Source organism: Nelumbo nucifera, chromosome 5, assembly GCF_055504915.1.
Source record: "Nelumbo nucifera cultivar China Antique chromosome 5, China Antique-T2T, whole genome shotgun sequence".
NCBI lineage: Eukaryota > Viridiplantae > Streptophyta > Magnoliopsida > Proteales > Nelumbonaceae > Nelumbo > Nelumbo nucifera.
The window spans coordinates 63,445,444-63,469,090 of record NC_142653.1 but is presented as its reverse complement, the minus strand read 5'-3'; the positions used below and the strand labels follow the sequence as shown (position 1 = coordinate 63,469,090).

The 23,647-nt window shown below is 40.1% G+C and overlaps 1 protein-coding gene across 2 annotated transcripts in view; it reads right to left on the bottom strand.

Moving 5' to 3' along the window:
* LOC104588626 (FAD/NAD(P)-binding oxidoreductase family protein) overlaps nt 1-23,647 on the bottom strand; it is a 93,001-nt gene that overhangs the window by 57,682 nt on the left and 11,672 nt on the right. For both annotated transcript variants that reach the window (XM_088889045.1, XM_010246644.3), the window contains exon 3: nt 21,136-21,246. In XM_088889045.1, coding sequence (XP_088745171.1) covers nt 21,136-21,246 — 111 coding nt within the window. The remainder of the gene's footprint in view (nt 1-21,135; nt 21,247-23,647) is intronic.

The following is a 23,647-nucleotide window of genomic DNA, read 5'->3' as shown; positions in this document are numbered from 1 at the left end:
GTAAAGTTGGTCTCTTTTAGCACCAATTAAAATTCAAGTAATAGCATAGGTCACGTTGACGTTTGGTAATATTTTGATTTTCAAAGCAATGTTGTCATAATTCACAATTTAAATCTTATGCTTGAATCCCTTTTTTTCGAAAATATTATGATTATTGTTGAATTCCTACAAATGATTCATGGATTTTATTGTTAGCAGTGGATGATTGGCTATGACTTGGTAGGCTGGGGTTTCCTATTGGAAGTTATGAAAAACTTAGGATTTGGAGCACGGTGGTCGAATTGGATTTTGGAGTGTCTTAGGACTTTCCATTACTCGATCCCGGTGAATGGGATAGTGGTAGATCACTTTTCAGCCCTCAGATGTTTATAGCAAGGAGACCTTCTTTTGCCTTTCCTTTTTACTCTAATTGCCAATGTGCTTGGGAGATTAATTTTGAAGGCTGATTCTACAGGGTTGGTAAGGGAGTGGAGAGTAAGGAAAGGATGAAGTACCAATTACCTACTTGCAATTTGCTTATGATATGATACTTTTTTGTGAAGGAGGTGTACTGAATTGGGTTAGGAATTTGAAACAAGTTGTAGCTTTGAAAAGATTCCAACTTGAAAAATCAACATTGAAAAGAGTTGTATTATGGGTCTGAATATGGAAGAGAGGGAAATAATGGAAGGGCCAAGTTTTAGGATGTGTGGTTTCTTAGTGTCCTATGAGTTATTTAGGCTTACCTCCGGGGAATAGTCCAAGAGATAGCAAGGTTTAAAGTATCGGAAACACAAAGCATATCAGAAAGACAATTTTAAGAGACATCGGGATACGCTTTGGATACACATAGATACAAACAAAAACCAAGAATGCATGGATAAGCTATGAAACTCAAATAAATCCTAAAAAATATATTTAATAACAGCAAGTACAAGGAATATATGAGTATAAACATAAAAAACTTTACTTTAAGGGTTTACATGAAGAGTGAGAGATTGGGACACAATCAGTAACTGTTGAAAAATGACGGAAAAAATAAAATGTATGCGTATATGCCTTATCTTGATTTTTCAGAAAATCAAAATAATTTATTAAAAAAATTAGGCCTGACCTGACCATAAAATATTATAGGTAATATTTTATATATAAAATAGTTAGGCCAGATCCGACCATAATCACCCCAACAAGCATCCAATAAAAAGAAAAACTTTATTTATGGATCAAAATGGATAGAATTTGAATAACAAAATGGGTTTAGGCAAGTAGAAATCACTGTTTGGAAATCTAGATGAGATCCTTGTGAAGAGAAAGAAGAAGAAGATGAAGAGTTTCAGCAGTAGAGAAGAAAGGAAGAGTAGGATGTCAACCAGAATTGAATTAGTTATGGCCAGCAACCCCTCATTATATTTTATACTTAACTTAAAAGAATAAGAGATTACAAGAATGCCCTTAGTAGGGCGGCTACTAAAGTAGTTGAATAATCACAACTTAAAAACATAAGCTAATGGGCCTAAAGCCCAACAACTTCCTAACTTAACAACTTAAAAATATAAGAACTAAATAACTGGGCCCAATAATAGAAATCGGCCCAACTCAACACTCCCCCTCAAGTTGGGAGTAAATGTCACATATTCCCAACTTGCGTAGATCATGCTCCAGTTTGCTCCTTGCAACACCTTTTGTGAGAACATCAGCAAGCTGCAGATCAGAAGCAATGTATGGGAGAAAAACTTCCCCAGAAGTCACCCTTTCTCTGATGAAATGTCTATCCACTTCAATGTGCTTTGTCCGGTCATGCTGAACTAGGTTATGGGCAATGTTGATTGCTGCCTAGTTATCACAGTACAGAATCATAGGTTCTTCTGGCTGTACACCAATCTCTCCTAACAGGGAACGGATCCAAAGAAGTTCTGAAACTCCATGTGCCATGGCCCTGTATTCAGCTTCAGCACTTGATCTTGCCACCACTCTTTGTTTCTTACTCTTCCACGAGACAAGGTTACCCCCAACAAGGGTGCTTACTCCTGAAGTAGATCTCCTGTCATCAAGGCATCCTACCCAATCTGCATCTGTATAAGCCTCTAGTTTCAACTGTCCATGATCAGCAAACAATATGCCTTTGCCCGGGTTTCCCTTCAAATAAGCAAGAATCCTATCAACAGCCTCCCAATGCTGGACTCGTGAAGCATGCATATATTGACTTACCACACTTACTGCATAGGAAATGTCTGGTCTTGTCATACACAAGTACAGCAGCCACCCCACAAGTCTCTGATATCTCCCAATGTCATTTATTGGCTCACCTTCTGATGCATTAATTCTGTGATTCTGGTCAATAGAAGTATTGATTGCCTTTGTTCCAAGCTTCCCTGTTTCTTGTAGAAGATCCAAGACATACTCCCTCTGAGAGATAAAAATTCCATGTTTTAATCTTGCAACTTCAATGCCTAAGAAGTATCTAAGTTCTCCAAGATCCTTAATTTCAAATTCTCTGTGTAGATTCTTCTTCAGATAATCAATCTCACTTAGGTCATTCCCTGTGACAACAATATCATCCACATAAACAATTAGGACTGACACCAAGGATCCCCTCCGCTTCACAAACAAGGTATGGTCAGATTGAGTCTTGAGTGTAACCAAAAGCAACCAAGGCTTTCCTGAACCTGCCAAACCATGCTTTGGGAGACTGCTTTAAGCCATAAAGTGACTTCTTAAGTCTGCATACCTTCCCCTTTTCAGCACCACTATAGAAACCAGCAGGAAGATCCATATACACTTCTTCTTGCAGATCTCCATTTAGGAAAGCATTCTTCACATCAAGTTGAAACAGGGGCCAAGAGAATGTGGCAGCAAGAGAAGGAAGTATCCGAACAGAGGTCATCTTTGCAACTGGTGCAAAGGTCTCTAAGTAATCAATGCCATAGGCCTGTGTGTACCCTTTTGCAACAACTCTGGCCTTATACCTTTCTATACTTTCATCTGCCTTATATTTGATTGTGTAAACCCATCTGCATCCAACAGACTCCTTGCCCTCTGGTAGGTCCACAATCTCCCATGTCTGATTCTTAATTAAAGTTTCCATTTCTTCCTGCATAGTTGTCTTCCACTCAGGTTTGAAGAGAGCCTCACTGACACCCTTGGGTATAGACACAGAGTCAAGAAAGGAAAGAAAAGTAGGGTAGGAAAGAGAAAGTCCACTATAGGATAGGTACTGTGAAATACGATGAGCAGTACACTTTCTCTTCCCTTTTCTAAGAGCAATAGGAAGACCCGGGCTATCTGTAATGGGGTTAGTAGAATCAATGGGAACTGAAACAGTAGAGGGATCAAGAGGAATACCTGAATTTGTATCAGCTGAATCTGGAGTCTCCAAGGAACCGATAAGAAGTGATGTGAGTTCTACTGCAGTGGAATCAACCTCCCTGTGAAGTCTCTGTCATGAGTAACGCTGAGTAGCAGGACACAAGGGAGGTGGTAAGGTAGGTGACATAGGAGGATCAGGCACAGGAGTGGACACAGGAACTGGAACTGGAAGAGGGACAGACTGCTCACTCACTTCCCCAAAATACTCCCCCTGAGAAGGATACTTCGAGAAGAAGTATGTGGACTCAAAAAAAGTGACATCCATAGTAACATACCGACTCCCAGAGACTGGATCATAGCAGTAGTACCCTTTCTAATTTTCTGCATATCCAAGGAAGACACACTTCTTTGCCTTTGGATCAAGCTTTGAACGGTGAGGACCAAGAATATGTGCAAAGCAAACACACCCAAACACTCTAAGAGGAATATGGAACATCTCCTCCTTGGGAAAAAGGAGGTTGAATGGGGTGTTGAATCCAAGAATACGGGAGGGCACCCTGTTAATCAAAAATACTGCTGTAAGAACTTCATCACCACAAAACCAAACTGGAACTGTAGATGTGATCATCATGCTTCTTGCAATCTCAACAATGTGTTTGTTCTTCCTTTTTGCAACACCATTCTACTGTGGACTGTAGGAACAACTACTCTGATGGACAACACCATATTCTAACATATATGAAGCAAGGTGTTTTTCAAAATATTCCCTAGCATTGTCTGATCTGAACACCTTTATTCGTGTTCCAAATTGTGTTAGCTCCATCTGATGAAATTGCCTTACCAATGATAGTACCTCATCTCGGGATCTCATCAAGTAAATCCAATAATATTGAGAGAAATCATCCACAAATAAGAGAAAATATCGATAACCACCCATAGAAGGAACATGATAAGGTCCTCACACATCAGAATGAATAACATCAAAAGGAGATAAGCATCTTTTATTACTAGCTTTAAAGGAATGTCTACAATTCTTTCCAAGTTGACAACCTTCACACTCCAGACTTGACAAACTAACAGACTTAAATAGCTTTGGAAACAAAAGACTCAAAGAAGAAAAAGGCAAATGACCTAAACGATTATGCCAAAGCATAATCTGACTCACAGACCCTGACTCACTATCCTTGCTGACATGATGACTTTGATGAGGAGGAAGTACATCTAGGAGGTAGATTCCATTCACTTCAGGACCACTCCCAATCGTCCTCTTTGAATCCAGATCCAGCAAGATACAATGACCAAGAGAAAAAATTACTGAACAGTTCAGGTTTTTAATCAAACTACTAGCAGATAAGAGATTAGTACTCAATCTGGAAACATGAAGGACAGAGGGAAGGGAAATGGAATCAGTAATCTTGATAGACCCCTTCCCAGCAATGGGAACATGAGATCCATCAGCTGTGGAGACCTAGTCTCTACCAGAACATAGTTGGTAAAAAGAAAAAATAGTGGAACTATAGGTCTTGTGCTCTGAGGCTCCAGAATCTATAACCCAAGGAGGTCCCTCCTTACCTGAAGTAGAAACATAATTTGCATTGGCATGTGAACTACCTGTGTGAGCAAAGGAAGTAGAGTGTGCTCCACTAGAACCACCTATACCTGGTTGTCCACCTGTTGCTAAACTTGTATCCCGCTGGTTTAGAAACTGCCCACACCTCTCAAGTCCATCCCTTACTGCAGCAGCTGCAACAGGCTCCAGAGTAGTTGTAGTAGGAGGGACCGGAATATCACCAGTGACTGCCATGTGAGCATTTCCCTTCTTATTTTTTAATCTATTTGGTACAAGATGGGGATGAAGCTTCCAACATGTATCTCTTGTGTGTTTAGGCTTCTTACAGTAGTCACAAATCAAATCCTTTTTGTCTTCCTTCTTGATTTCACTACCACCCCGGTCTCCACCTTGCTTAGGTCTCATAGTGCTAACCATGGCTGATTGATCAAACCTAGAATTTTTCATCATCACATTTCTCCTGCTCTCTTCCCCTGACACAAAGGCATATGCCTGGGAGAGAGTAACACTGTCCCTGGAAATAATGTGTTGTCTTGCAATATCATATTCGGGATTAAGGCCAGCAAGAAATTCAAACACCCTATACTTCTCTAGGAGCTTCTGGTAGGCAGTTGCATCCTTAGTGGTTTCCCAAACAACTGTCTCCAAATGGTCAATCTCCTGCCATAGGGTTTTAAGGGCCGAAAAGTAAACAACAATAGGTCTATCTCCCTACCTTGTAGCAATAATCTGATTTCTCAACTGATAAGTCCTAGCAACATTCTCCCTCTGTGAATAGGTTTCTGCAACCCCATCCCATAATTCCTTAGTTGTATTTGCCCACAAAAGGTTTTTACTTATATGGGGCAGCATGGAATTACACAGCCAAGTCATCACCATATAGTTCTCCTGTACCCACCGGGAGCTGTTAGTTTCGAGTTTCATTTCTTCACCAGTGATATACCCTAACTTCCCACGAGCACCAATGGCTATCTTTGCAAATTGTGACCATTCTAAGTAATTCGAACCATCCAACTTAACTGTAGTAATGGTCCTAGCCCTAAAAAGGTCTCCAGTACCTCCTTCCACTAGTCCCATTTCACTCCCAAGCTTGTTTCCAACTCCATTACCCTCCATACTTCTCAAAAAGGAGATAGAAGATTACTGTAATATGCAAGAATATCAAATAAATCACTTTTGGTACCAACGACACCCTTCTAGTGCCCTAGATGGTCCTCCCACAAAAGGTTCCTTTTCTACGAGACAGGAGAAGAGAGAGAAGAGGCAATCGCTCTCTCCAGAAACCTCCAAATCAGGCAGGACTTGAACCGCCCCCTACAAAAAACTCCAAGGAAGCCTAAAAAATTAAGGTGCCACTTCCTAGGTCAAAACTGAAGAGTCCAATAGAAACAGGACTCTCCCCCTTTCTCCAGTTTTCCCTAATTTTGATGGGAAACCCTAGACCAGCTATAGGGCAAAACAAATCCACCAAAAAATCCAAAAACTGGGCTTACCTGAGATCTCTGATCAGCCTCTTAAATCACCACGCAGTCGGCCAATCTAGGGTTGTATGAGAAAACAGCTCAAGGAACCTTCGGCCTGCTCTGATACCAAGTAGAAATCACTGTTTGGAAATCTAGATGAATTCCTTGTGAAGAGAAAGAAGAAGAAGATGAAGAGTTTCAGCAGTAGAGAAGAAAAGGGAAGAAAGGAAGAGTAGGATGTCAACCATAATTGAATTAGTTCTGGCTGCCAACCCCTCATTATATTTTATACTTAACTTAAAAGAATAGGAGATTACAAGAATGACCTTAGTAGGGCGGCTACTAAAGTAGCTAAACTGTCACAACTTAAAAACATAAGCTAATGGACCTAAAGCCCAACAACTTCCTAACTTAACAACTTAAAAATATAAGAACTAAATAGTTGGGCCCAATAACTAGAAGTCGGCCCAACTAAACAAGGCATAGTGGTGGAATCATGGTCATTGCAGACGTGTGACCAAGGTTCAAATCTTCTTATAGCCTAATTTAGTTTTTATACCCAAAATTATGTGTATTAGGTGTTAGAATGGCATGCCAAAATTTTAAATTCAAATTCAGACTTACCTTACAGATTAGAGAGAGAGAGAGAGAGGAAGTAATTAATGAGAAGGGTTAACAATAAAAGAAAGATTAATGAGAGAGAAAGTAATTAAAGTAATTAATGAGAGGGAGAGTAATTAATCTGTAATGTATCGTCTGATACATTAAAGTATTGGCTTGTATCGGGTTCATATCGGTCCAATACAAATGAAAAGAAACGTAACGACTGGGCCCATACGTTGCAAAATTTTGAACTTTGAGAGAACAATTTTTGGAATCCAATAGTTGAAAGGTTTACTAAGAAATTGGCTTCTTGGAAAAGCAATTATTTATCTCTGGGAGGAAGGATAACATTGATCAGATCCACTTTAGCTAATCTTCCAATCTATTTTATGTCGGTGTTTAGGATTCCTTAGAGGTCATCAAAAGACTACAAAAAATGATGAGGGACTTCTTATGGGAACTGGGGGAGGAGAAAAAGGACCATAGGATGTGCTGGGATATGGTCAGTAGAAGCAAGTAGTGTGGTGGACTAGGCATTGGGAATATTCAAGAAAGAAACATTGCCTTGTTGGGTAAATAGTTTTGGGAACTACCAAATGATAAGGACAAACTCTAGGACAAGGTGATTAATTAGCATTCATGCATTTGTGGCTAAAGGTTGGGACTCTAGAGTGCAGATTAGGGCAACAAGAGCTTCTCTATGGAAATCCATTCATTCCATTCTTCCATCCTTCTTGCCTTTTATCGGGTATAACCTTGGCTTTGGGAATCATGTTAAATTTTGGGAAGATGTTTGGTTGGACAATTCACCTTTGAAGGAATAATTCTCATTCTTATTTACCTTGTCAAACCATAGGATGAACACATTTCCTCATTTTTATTCATTCCAATTCTAAGTCTAGACTTGATTGGGACTTGGGTTTTAGAAGAGGCCTTCATGAAGGAAATAGGTATTGTTTTGCCTCTTCTCCAATGTCTCGAGAGAGCATCTTGAATCCTTTAAAAAGGGATAGTTGATAGGGACACTTTCTCCCCCAAGATCATTTACATGTGCTTCATTTTTTAGATCCTTAATATAGCCAATGATAGCCTAGGATTATCTTTTCTAGTTAAAGAGGTATGGAGCAGACCTATTCCACCTAGAGTAGGTGACTTTTGCTAGGAAGTGGACCTAGAAAGAATTAATACTTGTGACTGTACCAGATAAAAAGACCTCATTCGTCATTATCCCCCCACTAGTGTTCTCTTTGTAATGCTGAGGGTGAGACTTGACTACACTTATTAATCTCCTGCCCTTTATCCTCTTCAATTTAAGAATGGTTTTTCTCTTTGTTTGGGCAGAGGTGGAACTTCCACCTCTTGTACAAAACCTGTTTGACCCTAACTTTCTCAGATAGCCAAAAAGAGGGAGAGAACCCTTTGGGGATGTACAAGGGTGGCTGCATGTTTGATGATTTAGGAAGAAAGGAATAAAAGAATATTCTCAATAATTGAGAGAAGCAAGGGTACTTGAAATCATTACAATCAGAGAGGTCCAATGGCTGAAGTTGCTAAATCTATTTGAAGATTTTTCTGCTGGTGATCTGATGAGGAAGTGATTTGAGATTTCTTGCTCTTCTTCCTCTGAGGCAGTGTTAGGCCTTCTTGGTTCCCACCTAATGGAAGTAGTGAAGGAATACGGGTCCTTGAGGTATAGGCGGAGTATTCAGAGATGAGGACGGTAGCGTACTTGCTTTTTCTCTCAGTCTCAATTAGGCAGGTTGACTTTTTGAGGGATGAAAAGAGAGCTGTGTTGAAAGGAGTGAAAAAGTCTTAAGGAATTATGTATCCAAAAATTGGTGATTGAAGGAGATTCCAAGCTGGTTATTAGTTGGCTGCAAAAAGAGGATGTTGGATGGTAGGGTTACATCTTTGAGAAGAGAAGAATTATAAGTGTTAAGATGTGCCGAATAGGGGTAGTTTAGTCTTCTTCTGTTTATTAAGTAACTTGCTTATGTGGCAGTGTTATTAGAGTTACTCTGCCCCACACTTAAGTAAGGGCATTTCTGTCTTTGTAAACATTATTAGAATCTAATATAGATTAAGGGGGTCGACTGGATGGGTTAACCATCAGATTTTCGACTGACCCTTCTTTTCTTCTTCTTCTTCTCCTCTTCCTGTTCGGACTACTGTAGCAGCAGTCGAAACATGGTATCAGAGCCATGCTCCTGACCTACGTCAGTTGGTAAAGCACCTCAGCATTGTTCGTGACTCTTCACCTTCGTTTCTGGTCAGTCGATGGAGAGAACTGGTTCGCCCTAGGTCAGGAACATTACAGCTTGTCTCTCTGCTGCGCATAACCTTCTTCAACAAGGAAAGTGACTTCAGCAGTGAATGGTTGATTGATATTCTCAAAGGAAGGTCGGTTCTCTCTTTTTCTAGTGTTACTTATATTTCTGGGTAGAAACCCTACAAGAAGTTGTTAGTATTGAGTAGAACCTAGAGAACTAGGTTCATTGTTGCCCTAGGAAGGGCTGTGTGTGCAGTAGCCGAATGGTGTAGGGCTGCTGTAAGTTGTTGAATGGTGTTAGGGCTGCTGTAAGTGGCCGAGTGGTGTAAGGTAGAATGCAGTGACCTTGCTGAACTCCTTGTGGTTGTGTATTGCCCTCTTAAGTGTGTTAAACAAGTCTGAACTGGGTGCAGCATATTTGGCTGTGTTGTGGTGCTTGAGTGGTTGTAAGAGGGCCTCTACTTGTGATTAGTAAATGGTAAACCGATGCTTATGTGGGACGTAAGTGTGTGAAGTCAGCAGTAGTGTGAATAAGAACAAGTGTGTGCTTCCACTGTGGTGTTTTGAGGCTGCAATAGGTGCTGAAATATCAAACTGTGAACAACATCAATCAGCTTGTAGCTGAGAAGTAAAGTTAGAGACAACTGTGAAAGAATACAATGGCAGCAATAGGAGATGGCTACAATGATCAGAAACCTAGTGTAGTAATTTCCTCTGACTACCTAGGGGTACAAATGACCTCAATTAAGCTAAATGGGGAGAACTATGTTCCATGGGCTAAATCGGTGGAAGTTTTTCTCAAGGCAAAGAAGAAAGTAAAGCATGTAAGAGATGAGAAGCCACCGGTTGACTCTCCAAGGTTTGATGATTGGGAACAAGAAAATGCTCAAATCATGACTTGCTGTGGAATAGTATGGAACCCAAAATCAGTGCCAACTTCATGTTCCTTGATACAGCTAAGGATATATGGGAGCATGCTAAGAAGCTATATTCTGGACAAGATAACACAACAAGAGTATATCAGTTGTATCAGGAGTACTTTGATTTACAAGAAGGAACCAAAACACTAGAAGAGTACTATGCCTGCATGAAGAATATAAGGAATGAACTCAATGTTTATCATCCCCTTACTCCAGATATTCAAGTTCAACAACAGCAAAGGGAGCAGCTAGATGTTACAAGATTTTTAGTGGGGCTGAAGTCGGAATATGAACCAGTTAGAGCTCAAATATTGGGGGGCTCTACTCTTCCTACACTTGAGGAAGTATTCTCAAGACTTCGTAGAATTTCTTTGGGCCAGACAGAGAACCCCACACAGTATGATAGATCAACACTTGTGACAGCTAGAGGTGGTGGACATAGTACAAGAGGGGGAGGTCATTCCAGAGGGGGTCGTGGCAATTCCATGATTGGTCGGGGTGGCCGTGACTCGGGGGGAGGCCGTGGCAGAGGAAAAAATAACTCTACAAGGAAGTGTACTCACTGTGGTAGGGATGGACACACAGTGAATTTCTGATATGACCTACATGGCCCTCCCTCTAAATGGGCTAATCATGCTGTAGCAGGCGAGGTTGCTATTAGTGACAGTAAACTGGCAGACCGAACACCTCCCACATCTACATCTACTTCTGGGAGGGAGATGGTGAGTGTTCCGCGTGATGAGTATGAACGGTTCCTTCAAACTACTTCACAGCATACCACTGCCACATATGCCCAATCAGGTATTGCTTGCATGTCATCTAAAACTCCATCCTGTATTATTGACTTTGGAGCCTCAGATCATATGACCGGGACTCCAGGTGTGTTCTCTTCTCTTTCTGAAACCTCCACATCACAAATTGTTACACTTGCCAATGGGTCCTCATCTCCCATCTGTGGTGTTGGTAATGTTGATTTGGCTTCTATCCCCTTATCATCTGTTTTATATGTACCTAAGTTTCCATTCAATCTTATGTCTGTTAGTAAAATAACCAAAGCTCTTAACTATTCTGTTACTTTCTTTCCTTCCACTTGTGTTTTTAAGGATCTCAAGACGGGGAAGAAGATTGGTGGGGGGCATAAAGCTGGTGGATTGTATTACCTTGACGGCGGTGGATCTTCAATTGCAGTTCAGACTTCCCTTACTCCTCTACAATGGCATTGCCGACTGGGACATCCATCTCTCAAGGTTCTCAAGATGTTGGTTCCATCATTGAGTCAGTTGTCAGTTTTACAATGTGAGTCATGTCAGTTTGGTAAACATCGTCATGTGTCCTTCAGTCCAAGAGTTGAGAGTCGTATGTTGAGTCCTTTTTCTTTGGTTCATTCAAATGTTTGGGGTCCAATCAAAATAGAGTCTTATAATGGGTACAAGTATTTTGTCTCCTTTATTGATGATTGTTCAAGAATGACATGGATTTACTTAATGAAAGAAAGAAGTGAATTATTTTCCATTTTTCAAAAATTCCATGCTAAAATATGCACACAATTCGGTGTTCCAATCAAAGTTCTCCGTTCAGATAATGGTCGTGAATACTTTCTTACTGCATTTCAACAGTATTTAGAACAGCATGGCATTATTCATGAGACCTCGTGTGCTTTCACCCCTCAACAAAATGGGGTGGCTGAACGGAAGATTCATCATCTTCTTGAAATTGCTCGGTCTATGCTTCACCACATGAATGTTCCTAAACGGTTTTGGAGTGATGCTGTACTCACTGCATGTTTTCTCATTAATCAGATGCTCTCTTTTATTCTCCATGGTCGGTCCCCCTTCTCCATCTTGTTTCCCACTTTATCTCCGTTTCCATTAACTCCTCGTGTCTTTGGTTGTGTGTGCTTTGTTCATAATCTGAGTCCTGGAATAGACAAGCTAGATGCACGTTCAATTAAATGTGTCTTCCTTGGTTACTCTCAGACTCAAGAAGGGTACAAGTGTTATAATCCCATTGCCCGAAAGTGCTATGTCTGCCCTGATGTCACCTTTTTTGAGTCTGTCCCCTTCTTCTCCAGTCATGAAGCACCCTTGTCCTCACCCTTACCTCCTCTTCCTCTTCCTGTCAGTGATTCAGTTCCAGAGGCTATTGTTGGAGTAGACTCATCTCCTCATCCAGTGCCGGTCACCACTGAACGACCACCGATCCGACAAGTGTATACACGTCGAACGACACCGGCCCCTCCTCCTGCTTCTACCTCATCTACGGATCCTCTCATGGCTCCTATTGCTGAACCTTCAGATCTCGACCTACCCATTGCCTTATGAAAAGGTAAACGTAGTTCTACACTCCATCCCATTTCCAATTTTGTTTCATTATCTCGTCTTTCTACCTCACATCGCTAGTTTGTTTCACTTTTGTCTTCTATTTCCATACCTAACAATGTTCAAGAAGCTCTTAGTTCACCTGGATGGCGGCGGGCAATGGAGGAGGAACTTTCTGCTCTTCAACAATACTCAAACGTGGGAACTTACTACTCTCCCACCTGGTAAGCATGTTGTGGGCTGTAAATGGGTGTATACTGTGAAATACTTGCCAGATGGTAGTGTGGAGCATCTGAAGGCCAGACTTGTTGCTAAAGGTTACAGTTGTATGGTGTGGACTACATGGAGACATTCTCTCCGGTGGCTAAAATTGGTTCCGTTCGTGTCCTAATTTCCTTGGCAGTTATGTATGATTGGCCTCTCCTTCAACTTGACATAAAGAATGCCTTCCTCCATGGTGATCTAGTGGAGGAGGTATATATGGAGCAACCACCTGGGTTTGTTGCTCAGGGGGAGGGTGGTAAGGTGTGCAAGCTGAAGAAAGCAATTTATGGGTTGAAGCAATCTCCACGTGCTTGGTTTGGGAAGTTCAGCAAAGTGGTGAAGAGTTTTGGAATGAAGCAATACCAGGTTGATCACTCAGTGTTCTGCTATGACTCAGAAGCTAGGAAGATTTTATTAGTGATCTATGTGGATAATATTGTCATCACTGGTAGTGATAAATTGGGGATTGGCAAACTAAAGGTATTTCTGCAAAATCATTTTCAAACAAAGGACCTTGGAACATTAAAGTATTTCTTGGGAATAGAGGTTGCCAGGTCAAAACAAGGTGTGAATCTTTGCCAAAGAATATGTCTTTGATCTATTGGAAGAAACAGGACTGTTAGGTGCAAAACCGGCTGAGACCCCTATGGAACCAAATGTTAAGTTGAGTAGTGATACAGGAGAAGTATTTGAAGATCCTGGAAGGTATAGACGATTAGTGGGAAAGCTGAACTATCTGACCATCACGAGACCCGACATCTCCTTTGCAATCAGTGCGGTGAGCCAATTCATGCAGAACCCTCGTATACCTCACTGGGATGCAGTCCTTAGAATTGTGAGGTATCTAAAAGGAGCTCCAGGCCGTGGGCTATTGTATAAACCAGGAGGAAAACTTGAAGTAGTTGGGTATACAGATGCAGACTGGGCAGGCTCAGTGAGTGACAGAAGATCTACTACAGGCTATTGCACATTTCTGGGAGGAAATCTTGTGACATGGAAGAGTAAAAAGCAGACGGTTGTAGCCAGAAGCAGTGCTGAAGCCAAATATAGGGCCATGGCTCACACTACTTGTGAATTAGTGTGGCTGAGGAATCTCCTACAAGAAATTGGGTTTCACATGGATAAACCTATGAAATTGTACTGTGACAACCAAGCTGCACTCCATATCTCATCCAATCCTATCTTTCATGAGAGAACAAAGCACATAGAGGTTGATTGCCACTTTGTGAGAGAGAAGGTTCTTGCCGGAGAGATAAATACAGAACATGTGGGCTCCAACGACCAGTGGGCAGATTTGTTTACAAAAGCTCTAAGCTCAGGGAAAGTGAACTATCTATGTAACAAGCTGGGATTATATGACATATATTCTCCAGCTTGAGGGGGAGTGTTAAGATGTGCCGAATAGGGGTAGTTTAGTCTTCTTCTGTTTATTAAGTAACTTGCTTATGTGACAGTGTTATTAGAGTTACTCTGCCCCACACTTAAGTAAGGGCATTTCTGTCTTTGTAAACATTATTAGAATCTAATATAGATTAAGGGGGTCAACTGGATGGGTTAACCATCAGATTTTCGACTGACCCTTCTTCTTTTCTTCTTCTTCTTCTCCTCCTCTTCCTGTTCGGACTACTGTAGCAGCAGTCGAAACAATAAGCTTCCTACAAGACATGGAGGTCATTATACAATGGGCGAAAATAGATGGTAATTCATTTGTCAACTGTTTGGCTAAACAAGGGGTAGGGAGAAATCATTTTTATTGGGTGACATTGTAAAGTTGTTTCTGTTTTGGGAGAGTTAAGAGTTTCTCTCTCCCTTTTCTATGGTCATGGGCATTTGGATCCTTCTCTGAGTCCGTAAACCTCATCTTTCCACGACCACCAATGTAGATCTTCATCATAGCTACTACTTGCCTCCCATAGGTGTCACCACTTTGCTTATGATCATCTCCAAACTTCTTCATTAACCACCAAATTGTATCAGCAAACAATCAACAAACAATCACAAATGCAATCAACTGGTTCACAATCTATCCTGAAGCCTTCACTAGGTTAATAACAACAAGAAATATAGATATTGATCTCTTTGACAACAATGAAACCAGTCCAGGTACAATTGGATCTCTAAGATAGATGAACAGGAATTCCAAAACGCTAGGCAACCAAAAAAGAATAGGCCTGGTATCATTATCCTATACCAACTTCCAGGATCGCAGGAAGAACAAGCTGTTAATTTTTCAAACCTTCCCCTAAAACAAAACAAAACAGATGTAACCAATTTCTTCTAGGGTCAATAACAAACCTACTGATCCCAAACAATACGTTAAACCAAGATGTTCTGCCTAGTAGTATCATGATGCCAGCTAAGAACTTAAACACTCCGTTCCCTTCAACCACATTCTTGTATGTGGCTGCTTGTTTAGAACAAGACCACTCAAAGGACCCTAAACAAGACATCTCACCCTATTTAAGATTATTCACTTTCAACTTCAACTGATATGCTCTACCTACATTAAGAGACTGGGAATATATCCACATGCATTGTCCCAGATCTCTTTTAAGTTTGCCAGCACAATCTTAATATGACCATACCGACCAAGGATATATATCTGCATTTCCAATCCCAACCTTCTACAAATTTTATCCAAAACAGATTTCCATGTAGAAAAAGCCAACAATTAGGCTACTATAGGTAAAAGGAAACTCCCCAATTTGATAGCACAGTGCAGTTCCACAATCTTTTAACAATGTGAGGGATATTGGTTAAAAGGTGAAGAGATGAAGAAGTTGAAGAATGTGAGGATCTCGGTTAAAACTTCTCGGAAGAAAAAAGAAGTAAAGGACTAAACCGATACAGGAAACTGTTAGGAATGATGATGAAAATGATGATGCATTGGACTCAGACGAGAATGAAGTCATTATTGATGAAAAACATGAAGTTGGAGGCTCAATTTATTTGGAGATGGTCGTGAACATAGAGCTAGAGGTGAGTAAAACTTTGGGTTTATATTTTATTGGAGGGGAGGAAAAATTAGAAAATCAATAGGACTGAGCAGGTCTCAAAAGTCTTTGCCAGATTGAAGGGTATTATTTGGGGTCCAGCTGAATAAGAAGGTTATGAAGACAAAGAGAGTGAAAAGAAAAGAAATGAAAAGAGGATACTGCTACTGTTACAAGAGCTGATGAGTAATTGGGCACTTGTTTGAGCAGTTTTCTTTGTTTGAAGATTTTATGGGTGTAAGGCTTTTGTTTCAGTGATTGAGTTTGATTCCTAGAGGGCGGTGTGTTAGGAACAAATTTTACAAGTTATGGGTGAGTATCAATGATGGTGTAATTGGTGGGTTTCTGTTGTATTCATGTTCTGGGAGTATTGTTTTGCTTTATTGGGTATGGAGAGTTTTTATCCAACAAATAGAGGAGGGAATGGGATAGGTTTGTTGTTTCCTTTATTCTGGGTGATTTATTATCACCTATACTGTATACTCTATCTTTCTTCCTTAATCATTTTTTTTACTTAATCATCAAAAAATTATACCCCTTTTGTGCCCTGTTTTAATCAATATATCTGTGTTCAAAACCTAACAACATCTTAAACTTTTTTAATATAGATATAAGATTCAAGACTTGCTTAACCAAAGCCTTCAAAAGATGTATCATCCACCTATTGAAGGTCCAAAATGACTGGCCCATGGTTCCCGACTTAAAACCCTCTAATCAATTCTAACTCTATTCCTTTGCACATCAACTTAGTAACCCCTCAACCACTAGTTTAGTAAAAGAGAGGGTGAATCACCTTGTCTTAAAACCTCCAGATTCACGAAAATTCTGTTGAAACCTAATTTTTTAGCATAGAAAAGGAAAGTGAAGAGATGCAAGCAAAACTCTAACTCTAACTCCAACTTTCCCCAGAGAGCTTCTCTCAAATCCAAACCTCCATAATCATTTGCCCAAGAGAACTTCATTAAAAGCTACTATTCTTTTAAAAGTTAACCCCCCATCTTTGGCCTACAAACCTGTTGCAAGGGGTGTTTTAAGTGTGTTGATGTTGCAGGGGGCTTCTTGTAATTTCTTTTACTTCAGAGACCACCCTTTAATATTTTATTAAATAATATAATAGGCTACAGTGGATGTTACCACTTACCCATGAGATTTCTTTCTCATACATTGACTTCTCTCTTCTCTTCTCTTTTCTCTTCTTCACCCTTCACTAAGGTTTCCTTAACAGATTACATGGTATTAGAGCACTAATCTGTTATGGAAAACCCTAGTTTTTATTCCTCTTCATTCTTTTTCTCTCAGCTGAGCTTTGCTTTTATCTTGACTCAGCCGAAGCCTATAGAGGACTGATCTGATCACTTTTTTTCTCTCACTCCCTCATTATTTCTTGGTCATAAGACCAATTCTGTTTGGTTGGATTGTTGCTCAAGTGATCGCAGCATGTAGGAGACTTCTTTGGACCATTGAAAGAAAGATTTTCTGCTGTGGTTGATCTGAACTGTGTATGAGAGGCTGACGCAAGTCTGTTATGGTTTGAGAATATGTTGGAAGAACCTGCTTTTTGTCTCAGTTTACAAGGAATCTCGCCAACTGTTTGCTGTTTGTTTTCTAGGTTCTAAACTCAAGTTGAAGGGATGTTTTGCAAGGTTGGCCAGGTTGCTTATGTTGGAAAGGACTGCACTGAAAGTATGGTTATGATGTAAGTGTTGCAGTTTACTAGTAAATGCTTTTGTTTTCCAGTTTTATCCTCTTGGATCAACTGTTGGAGTGTTTGGTTTGTGTTTCCCCTTGGGTCTGGAAAGGCTGGTTTCTTGTTTCTTGAAGCTGTCTTGGATCAACTGTTGGAGTGTTTGGTTTGTGTTTCCCCTTGGGTCTGGAAAGGCTGGTTTCTTGTTTCTTGAAGCAGTCTTGGATCAACTGTTTGAGCAATGTCTTCAGAGAGTTCTGCTATGTCTAACTCTTCTAGAGGGTCTGTTAGTTCTGGAACTGGAATGGACAGCATAGGATTTCCAGTGTCTCTTGTTCTTTGATGGACTGAACTACTTGGAGTGGTCCAAGGGTGTGAAGATGTTAGTTGGAGCAAGAGGAAATCTAGGTAACCTACCAGGAAGACTAAGAAGCTTCCCAATGAAGGTGCTGAATATGATTAGCAGGAACAAGAGAACTACCTGATTGTTTCTTGTTTGGTATCTTCAAGCTCTCAAGAAAAACTTTATGTGGGCTGAAACGGACAAGTTGATATAGGAACAAGCAAAGTCAATTTACTCAAAACATACACATTATTCTCAAATTTACCAACTTCAAGTTGAGTCATCAGCTTTGAAACAAGGTGAAAAGTCCCTAGCAGCATATTACTTAGCTGTTACTTCTATGTGGAAGGAGATGGGTCATTACAAGGCTATTGATTGGAAGAGTGATGAGGATGCATCAGCCTATAGGAAGTTACTCTCTCAAGAAAGGGAGTTTGAACTTTGAAGTCTGAATCCAGTGTATGAACCAATGGTAAGGAGCTTTCAGGCCTTGAAGAAGTTTTTGCTCTAGTTCAATCCAAAGAAATTAGGAGGGCAGCTATGAATCCCATTCAGGGGGAGCAAATTGCTTTATTATCTAAGGTGAAAAAAAAAAGCGAGGTACAAAAGAAAGGAGGAGGTGAGAAGGATAAGTTACAGTGCAATCATTGCAAGAGATCTAATCACACAAAAGAGTTTTGTTGGGACTTACATGGTAAGCCTAAGAAGCTTCAGGAGAATCAAAACAGGGGATCTAATGCAGATAATATTGCTTCCTCCACACCCATCTAGGATAGCCAACAACTATCAACTCAAGGTAACACTTCTCCAGTTCATCTGATAGCATTTGTACCCAAGGAAGGTCTTTTGACTCTATTTGTGATCAGGTTGAGCAATTTGGGTATGTGTCCCTAGGCAACTGGAGGAAACCTCTATTACCCCCTCCATTTCTTATGGGGTGTGTTTGCTGAAGTGCAGAAGTAGAAGAAGAAGGAGAAGAGAGGAGAAGAGAAGAGAAGAGATCAGTGAATGGGTGGCAATACAATCTCAGCCGGCCCTAGAGGCTAATATTTGTATTAACAATATGAAATTACAGCAGAAGATTAGAATACCCCTGATTAGTGATGGGACACCTAGACAGTACAAATAAAAAACCAGCTTAGGCCCAATAACTAAAGTCCCATAACAGACAATAGAACTAGGACAAGGAATGTTAAATAAGCCCACTAACACTTAATCACTCGACCCAACACTCCCCCTCAAGCTAAGCATGGATGTCAGTCATGTTTAGCTTGCCAAGTAAGATTAGGAACTTCACTAAAGATAGTCCTTTTGTCAAAACATAAGCAATCTGCATCTCTGAGGGTGTATAAGGAATGCAAAGTCCGCTTGAGACAATTCTCTCTCTCACAAAGTGTCGGTCAATCTCAATATGCTTAGTCCTATCATGTTGTACTGGATTATTTGCAATATTGATAGCAGCCTTGTGGTCATAATACAGCTTGAGGGGACCATCAAGCTTCCTTCCAGCCAACCTCGAGCCACGTCATCATCTTCTTCCCCACAGCAGCTTCCTTCCAGCCACCACTGAGCTTCGGCAGAGGAGATAATCCAGGCTCTGTATACTACTCCATCAAAGAAGATTTCCACCGACCTTGGGATCTGTTCTGGCTTCACCCTAAGCAACTTCAAACATGTTGCCTTCAATTCTGAGGTTTCAAAGCTATCCAACTCTCCACCACTAATTTTTTGCTATCATTGAAGAAACACTCTCCGACCAAAGGTGAAAAGGCAACCCCAAGATCTGAATAGTTATAGGGGTGGACAGATTGACCTCCTTTTCATTACATGAAGGAGACCATCATTGAACCATTGTCAGGCCCTGTTTAGTTTCCACTGAGATCGCTGCAAACTGCGATAGTCTTTGGAGGAAAGAACAGGGCCTTGCCAGCATCGAAAGGGATTAGCTCCAACTGATCGGTTATCTTAAATACCCCTCTTATTTCTTCACCCAAGGCTTTCCAATCTTTAACTCTTCCTTTTGTTGATAACACCAGCCCTTCTTTCCAATATTCTTCAGAGGCATTAACCCACAGTTTTGGTTGTTGCAAGTTCAAAGACATATGCAACTCCCTTCTTGGATCAGCCTACTCGCCCACCTTCTCTTTATACTGTGTGGTCTTTGATACCCTTTCTGTCCTTTTATTTATCGAGGACTTCAATTCAGTTGCTTCCGCAAAATCCACTTGTGTTACGATCCATTTGTCCCATCCCATGTTGGTAGTATGGGATGCTAATGTGAGGTATCCCACATCGGTAGTATGGGATGCTGTTGTGGGATATATATGTGCTTGGGTTCCCTCCCTCTAACAGCTAGCTTTTAGGGGCGAGTTCTCCTAAGGCTCAGTTTGGAAGGAGTACAAATACAAATATGTACAGTACAAATACATATAAAATAATATAAAATGTAATGTTTTGTACTCTACAAATTTGTGTTTGTACTCCTTCCAAACTGAGCCTAAGGCACATAACAAATGGTATCAGAGCCTAAACTATGCCTCCCAATTGCAATTGTGCAGCGCAAGTGGTGACGTCGGTATTGCAGTGTTCAACCAGGACTAGGTGGACTAGTGCAAAGCCAGCCTGTGTGGGCGCCGGGACTGCAGAGCATGGTGGAATGTTACAATCCATTTATCTCATGTTGGTAGTATGGGATGCTAATGTGAGGTATCCCACATCGGTAGTATGGGATGCTGTTGTGGGGTATATATGTGCTTGGGTTCCCTCCCTCTAGCAGTTAGCTTTTAGGGGTTAGTTCTCCTAAGGCACATAACAGCTTGCTTGGTCTCTGAGAACTGCAGATAATCTTGTAGCTCCTTCCCAACTGCTGTCCAACCTGCTGCTCGTTTGCCCTACGGGAAACAGGTGTACTACTTAAGGCCTTCCCTATAGTGCTCATAAACTCCAATAAAGTGACCTTTCCTTTTGCACAAAGAGGAATTTGAAAGAAATTACAAAACACAATGTGAGGGATATTGGTTTTCTTCCATCTTTTCTTCTTCTCCTCCCTTCGCTAAGGTTTTCTTAACAGATTACAAAACGAAATCTCATTTGACCAAATGATATATCTCTCAATCTATTCTTCAGTTTGTGTTCATTCATGCATACAGATTCTGTATCCCATCTTTGGTAGATTAACACCTAAAGCTGGTTGGGGTTTGGATCTTTGTTCAAATCCTAAAAATTTCTTCCTTTGTTCATTTTACCTATTTGTTATTATTTTATCACTGCAAGTTTCATGGTCAAAAAAGTTATAACAATATGCAAAACTAATCTTCAAACATTCGTAAGAATAATAAGATTTAAACAATGGAAAGCCAAAGCTTTTTTTCAATTTCTTGCTCAAGGAAATGAAAACCAAAATGTGAAACAATAAGAATCTACCTTAAGAAATTCTGTAGGACCAATGCGTGACAAAAATTCACCTTCAGGTATGTAAACCATCCATGAGTCATACGTGGCACATGGAACTGTCTCACCCAATGAATCCAAAACCTACAGATTTTATAGTTTTCAGTCATCTTATATGGAACTAAAATGGAATTACTTGAATTTACTTCATCTAGTATCAATTTCAAATATAACCTAAGATGGGTTAAGATAATCAATTAACTGCAAATTCTCACATTCAGTCAATAGTGTCTGTTAAATAAAACAAAGAGATAGCTAGGAAATAATATTTCTCAGAAATGATAAAAATGGAAATGAATGCACATTCATAATTCAGAATATGACTTTTCTCTATGAAAGAATATGACTATGTAGATGGTGATGATGGAACAAAATCAAGGATGGTATTATAATTGGACACATCTTTAAATAAATAATACATTGGTTTTCTATTTTCTCCATCTTGACCCAACTTCCTATTCATCTTCTTTCTTCTTTTTCTCCATTTATTTTTCCATTCAAAGTTTCAAACCACAACCCAAGCACAATAACATATACATGCATACATTCACATGCACATATATCTACCATAATTTATTCATGCAGCCTTCTCAAGTAATTGGCACTTATCTCTACCACAAAGTCAGTATCAGACGACTTTCAAACACCACCACCACCCCCAACTTCAAAAAAATATGTTGGGTACAGTGTCCCCAAATAAAATATAGGGATATTTTCATCATCTAAAGACCAAATACATCCATTCTTGGCTGAAACTTTTTGTTAGAAACCTACTTAATTCAGGAATCTTCGAGGGAGACAACCTCCAGAGGTAGGAAGAGAGAGAGGGGGAGAGAGAGAGAGAGAGACTAGTTACCGAAATTCCTTGTTGGTTTCTTACAAGGTTTTTAAAACCGACCCGGATAACAAACCGATCAGGGGTCTGGTTCCCGGGTCGAATGGTCATCCCGTTCTGAAAAAAAAATTAAAAATGGTCAAAACCGTCGAATGGTTTGAATGGTTCAACCGCCCGGGTCAGCGGTTTGTTGACCAAATCAACGTTTTTTGGCAAAAATCCGGTTTTGGTGAAAAACGGAACTGGTCACCTGACCGTCCGACCGTCCAGTCTGGTTTTGAAAACCATGGTTTCTTATTCCCTTTCTTGGTGGTATTTATTTCTCTTACATTCTGGTCGTTACAACTGGTTACAAAACCTCTTCTTGTTCTGTTACAAAAGTGTGTCAACTTGCACTAGACACTAGTCCACTTGCACTATTATGCTGATGTGGCCTTCTTGTGTACACCTGGATAACTACCTTCAGTAGTACTGAGTTCCCAACAGTCTCTCCTTAAAAGAGACCTTGTCCTCAAGGTCTAGATTGGGAAAGCAATTTTGGAGGTAGAGATAAGGTTCCCAAGTAGCATCTGCTTCTGGGAGATGAGCCCACACTACTAAAGCTTCATGTATGACATGATGGAAAATCTTAGGAGCCTCTTGATTCAGCTAGAGAAGAGTGGATTAACTACCTCTGTTGGTTCTAGCAATCCTTCCACCTCTTTTGCTAAAACAAGTATTACATTTGCTTGTCATCCTTCCTCTTCTAGCTCCAGAGTGCACATATGACTGGTATGCATTCCCACTTTACCTCATATAAGTTGACTCCTGGGAAAGCTAAGATTACTATATCAAATGGATCTTAGACTCTAACCTCATGGTTGCATGAAGTAAAATCTACACTTAATCTTTCCTTTAGTTCCACTCTTCATGTTCCTTAATTGCATAAAAACCTCTTATTTGTTACCTCCCTTAAAAAATCTCATAATTGTTCTCTAACCTTCTTTCCCTCTCATCATGTTTTTAGGACCTAAACACGGGGAAGATGATTGGAAGTGGACATAAAGTATATGGAGTCTACCTTATTACCAAGACCCTGAGCAAGGACTATTGTGCCAAACTAATTCTTGTCAAAATGAAAAATTAATCCTTTTTGAAATTATGGCATTGTCATCCTGGACACGTGTCTTTTGGTTCTATAAAACTATCATTTCCTAATCTTTATCAGTCTATTACCAAGACCCTGAGCAAGGACTATTGTGCCAAACTGATTCTTGTCAAAATGAAAAATTAAGCCTTTTTGAAATTATGGCATTGTCATCCTGAACACATGTCTTTTGGTTCTATAAAACTATCATTTCCTAATCTGTATCAGTCTATGTCAATTTTAAGTCCTCATTAAGAAGTCTAGCATCTATCAAAACAATGTAGAAACACATATTTTGCTAGTAATAAAAGTAATGTTGCTTTCCATTTCGCACATTCTGATGTATGGGGTCCATATTCTATTCCTAGCATGGGAGGATACAAGTATTTTATTCTCTTCATTGATGATTATTCTTGATACACTTGGCTATACCTAATGAAGAGCAGGAATGAAGTTCCTTCAATTGTTCAAAATTTCTTTCATATGGTAGAAACACAATTTGAGAAGAAGATCAAAATGATAAG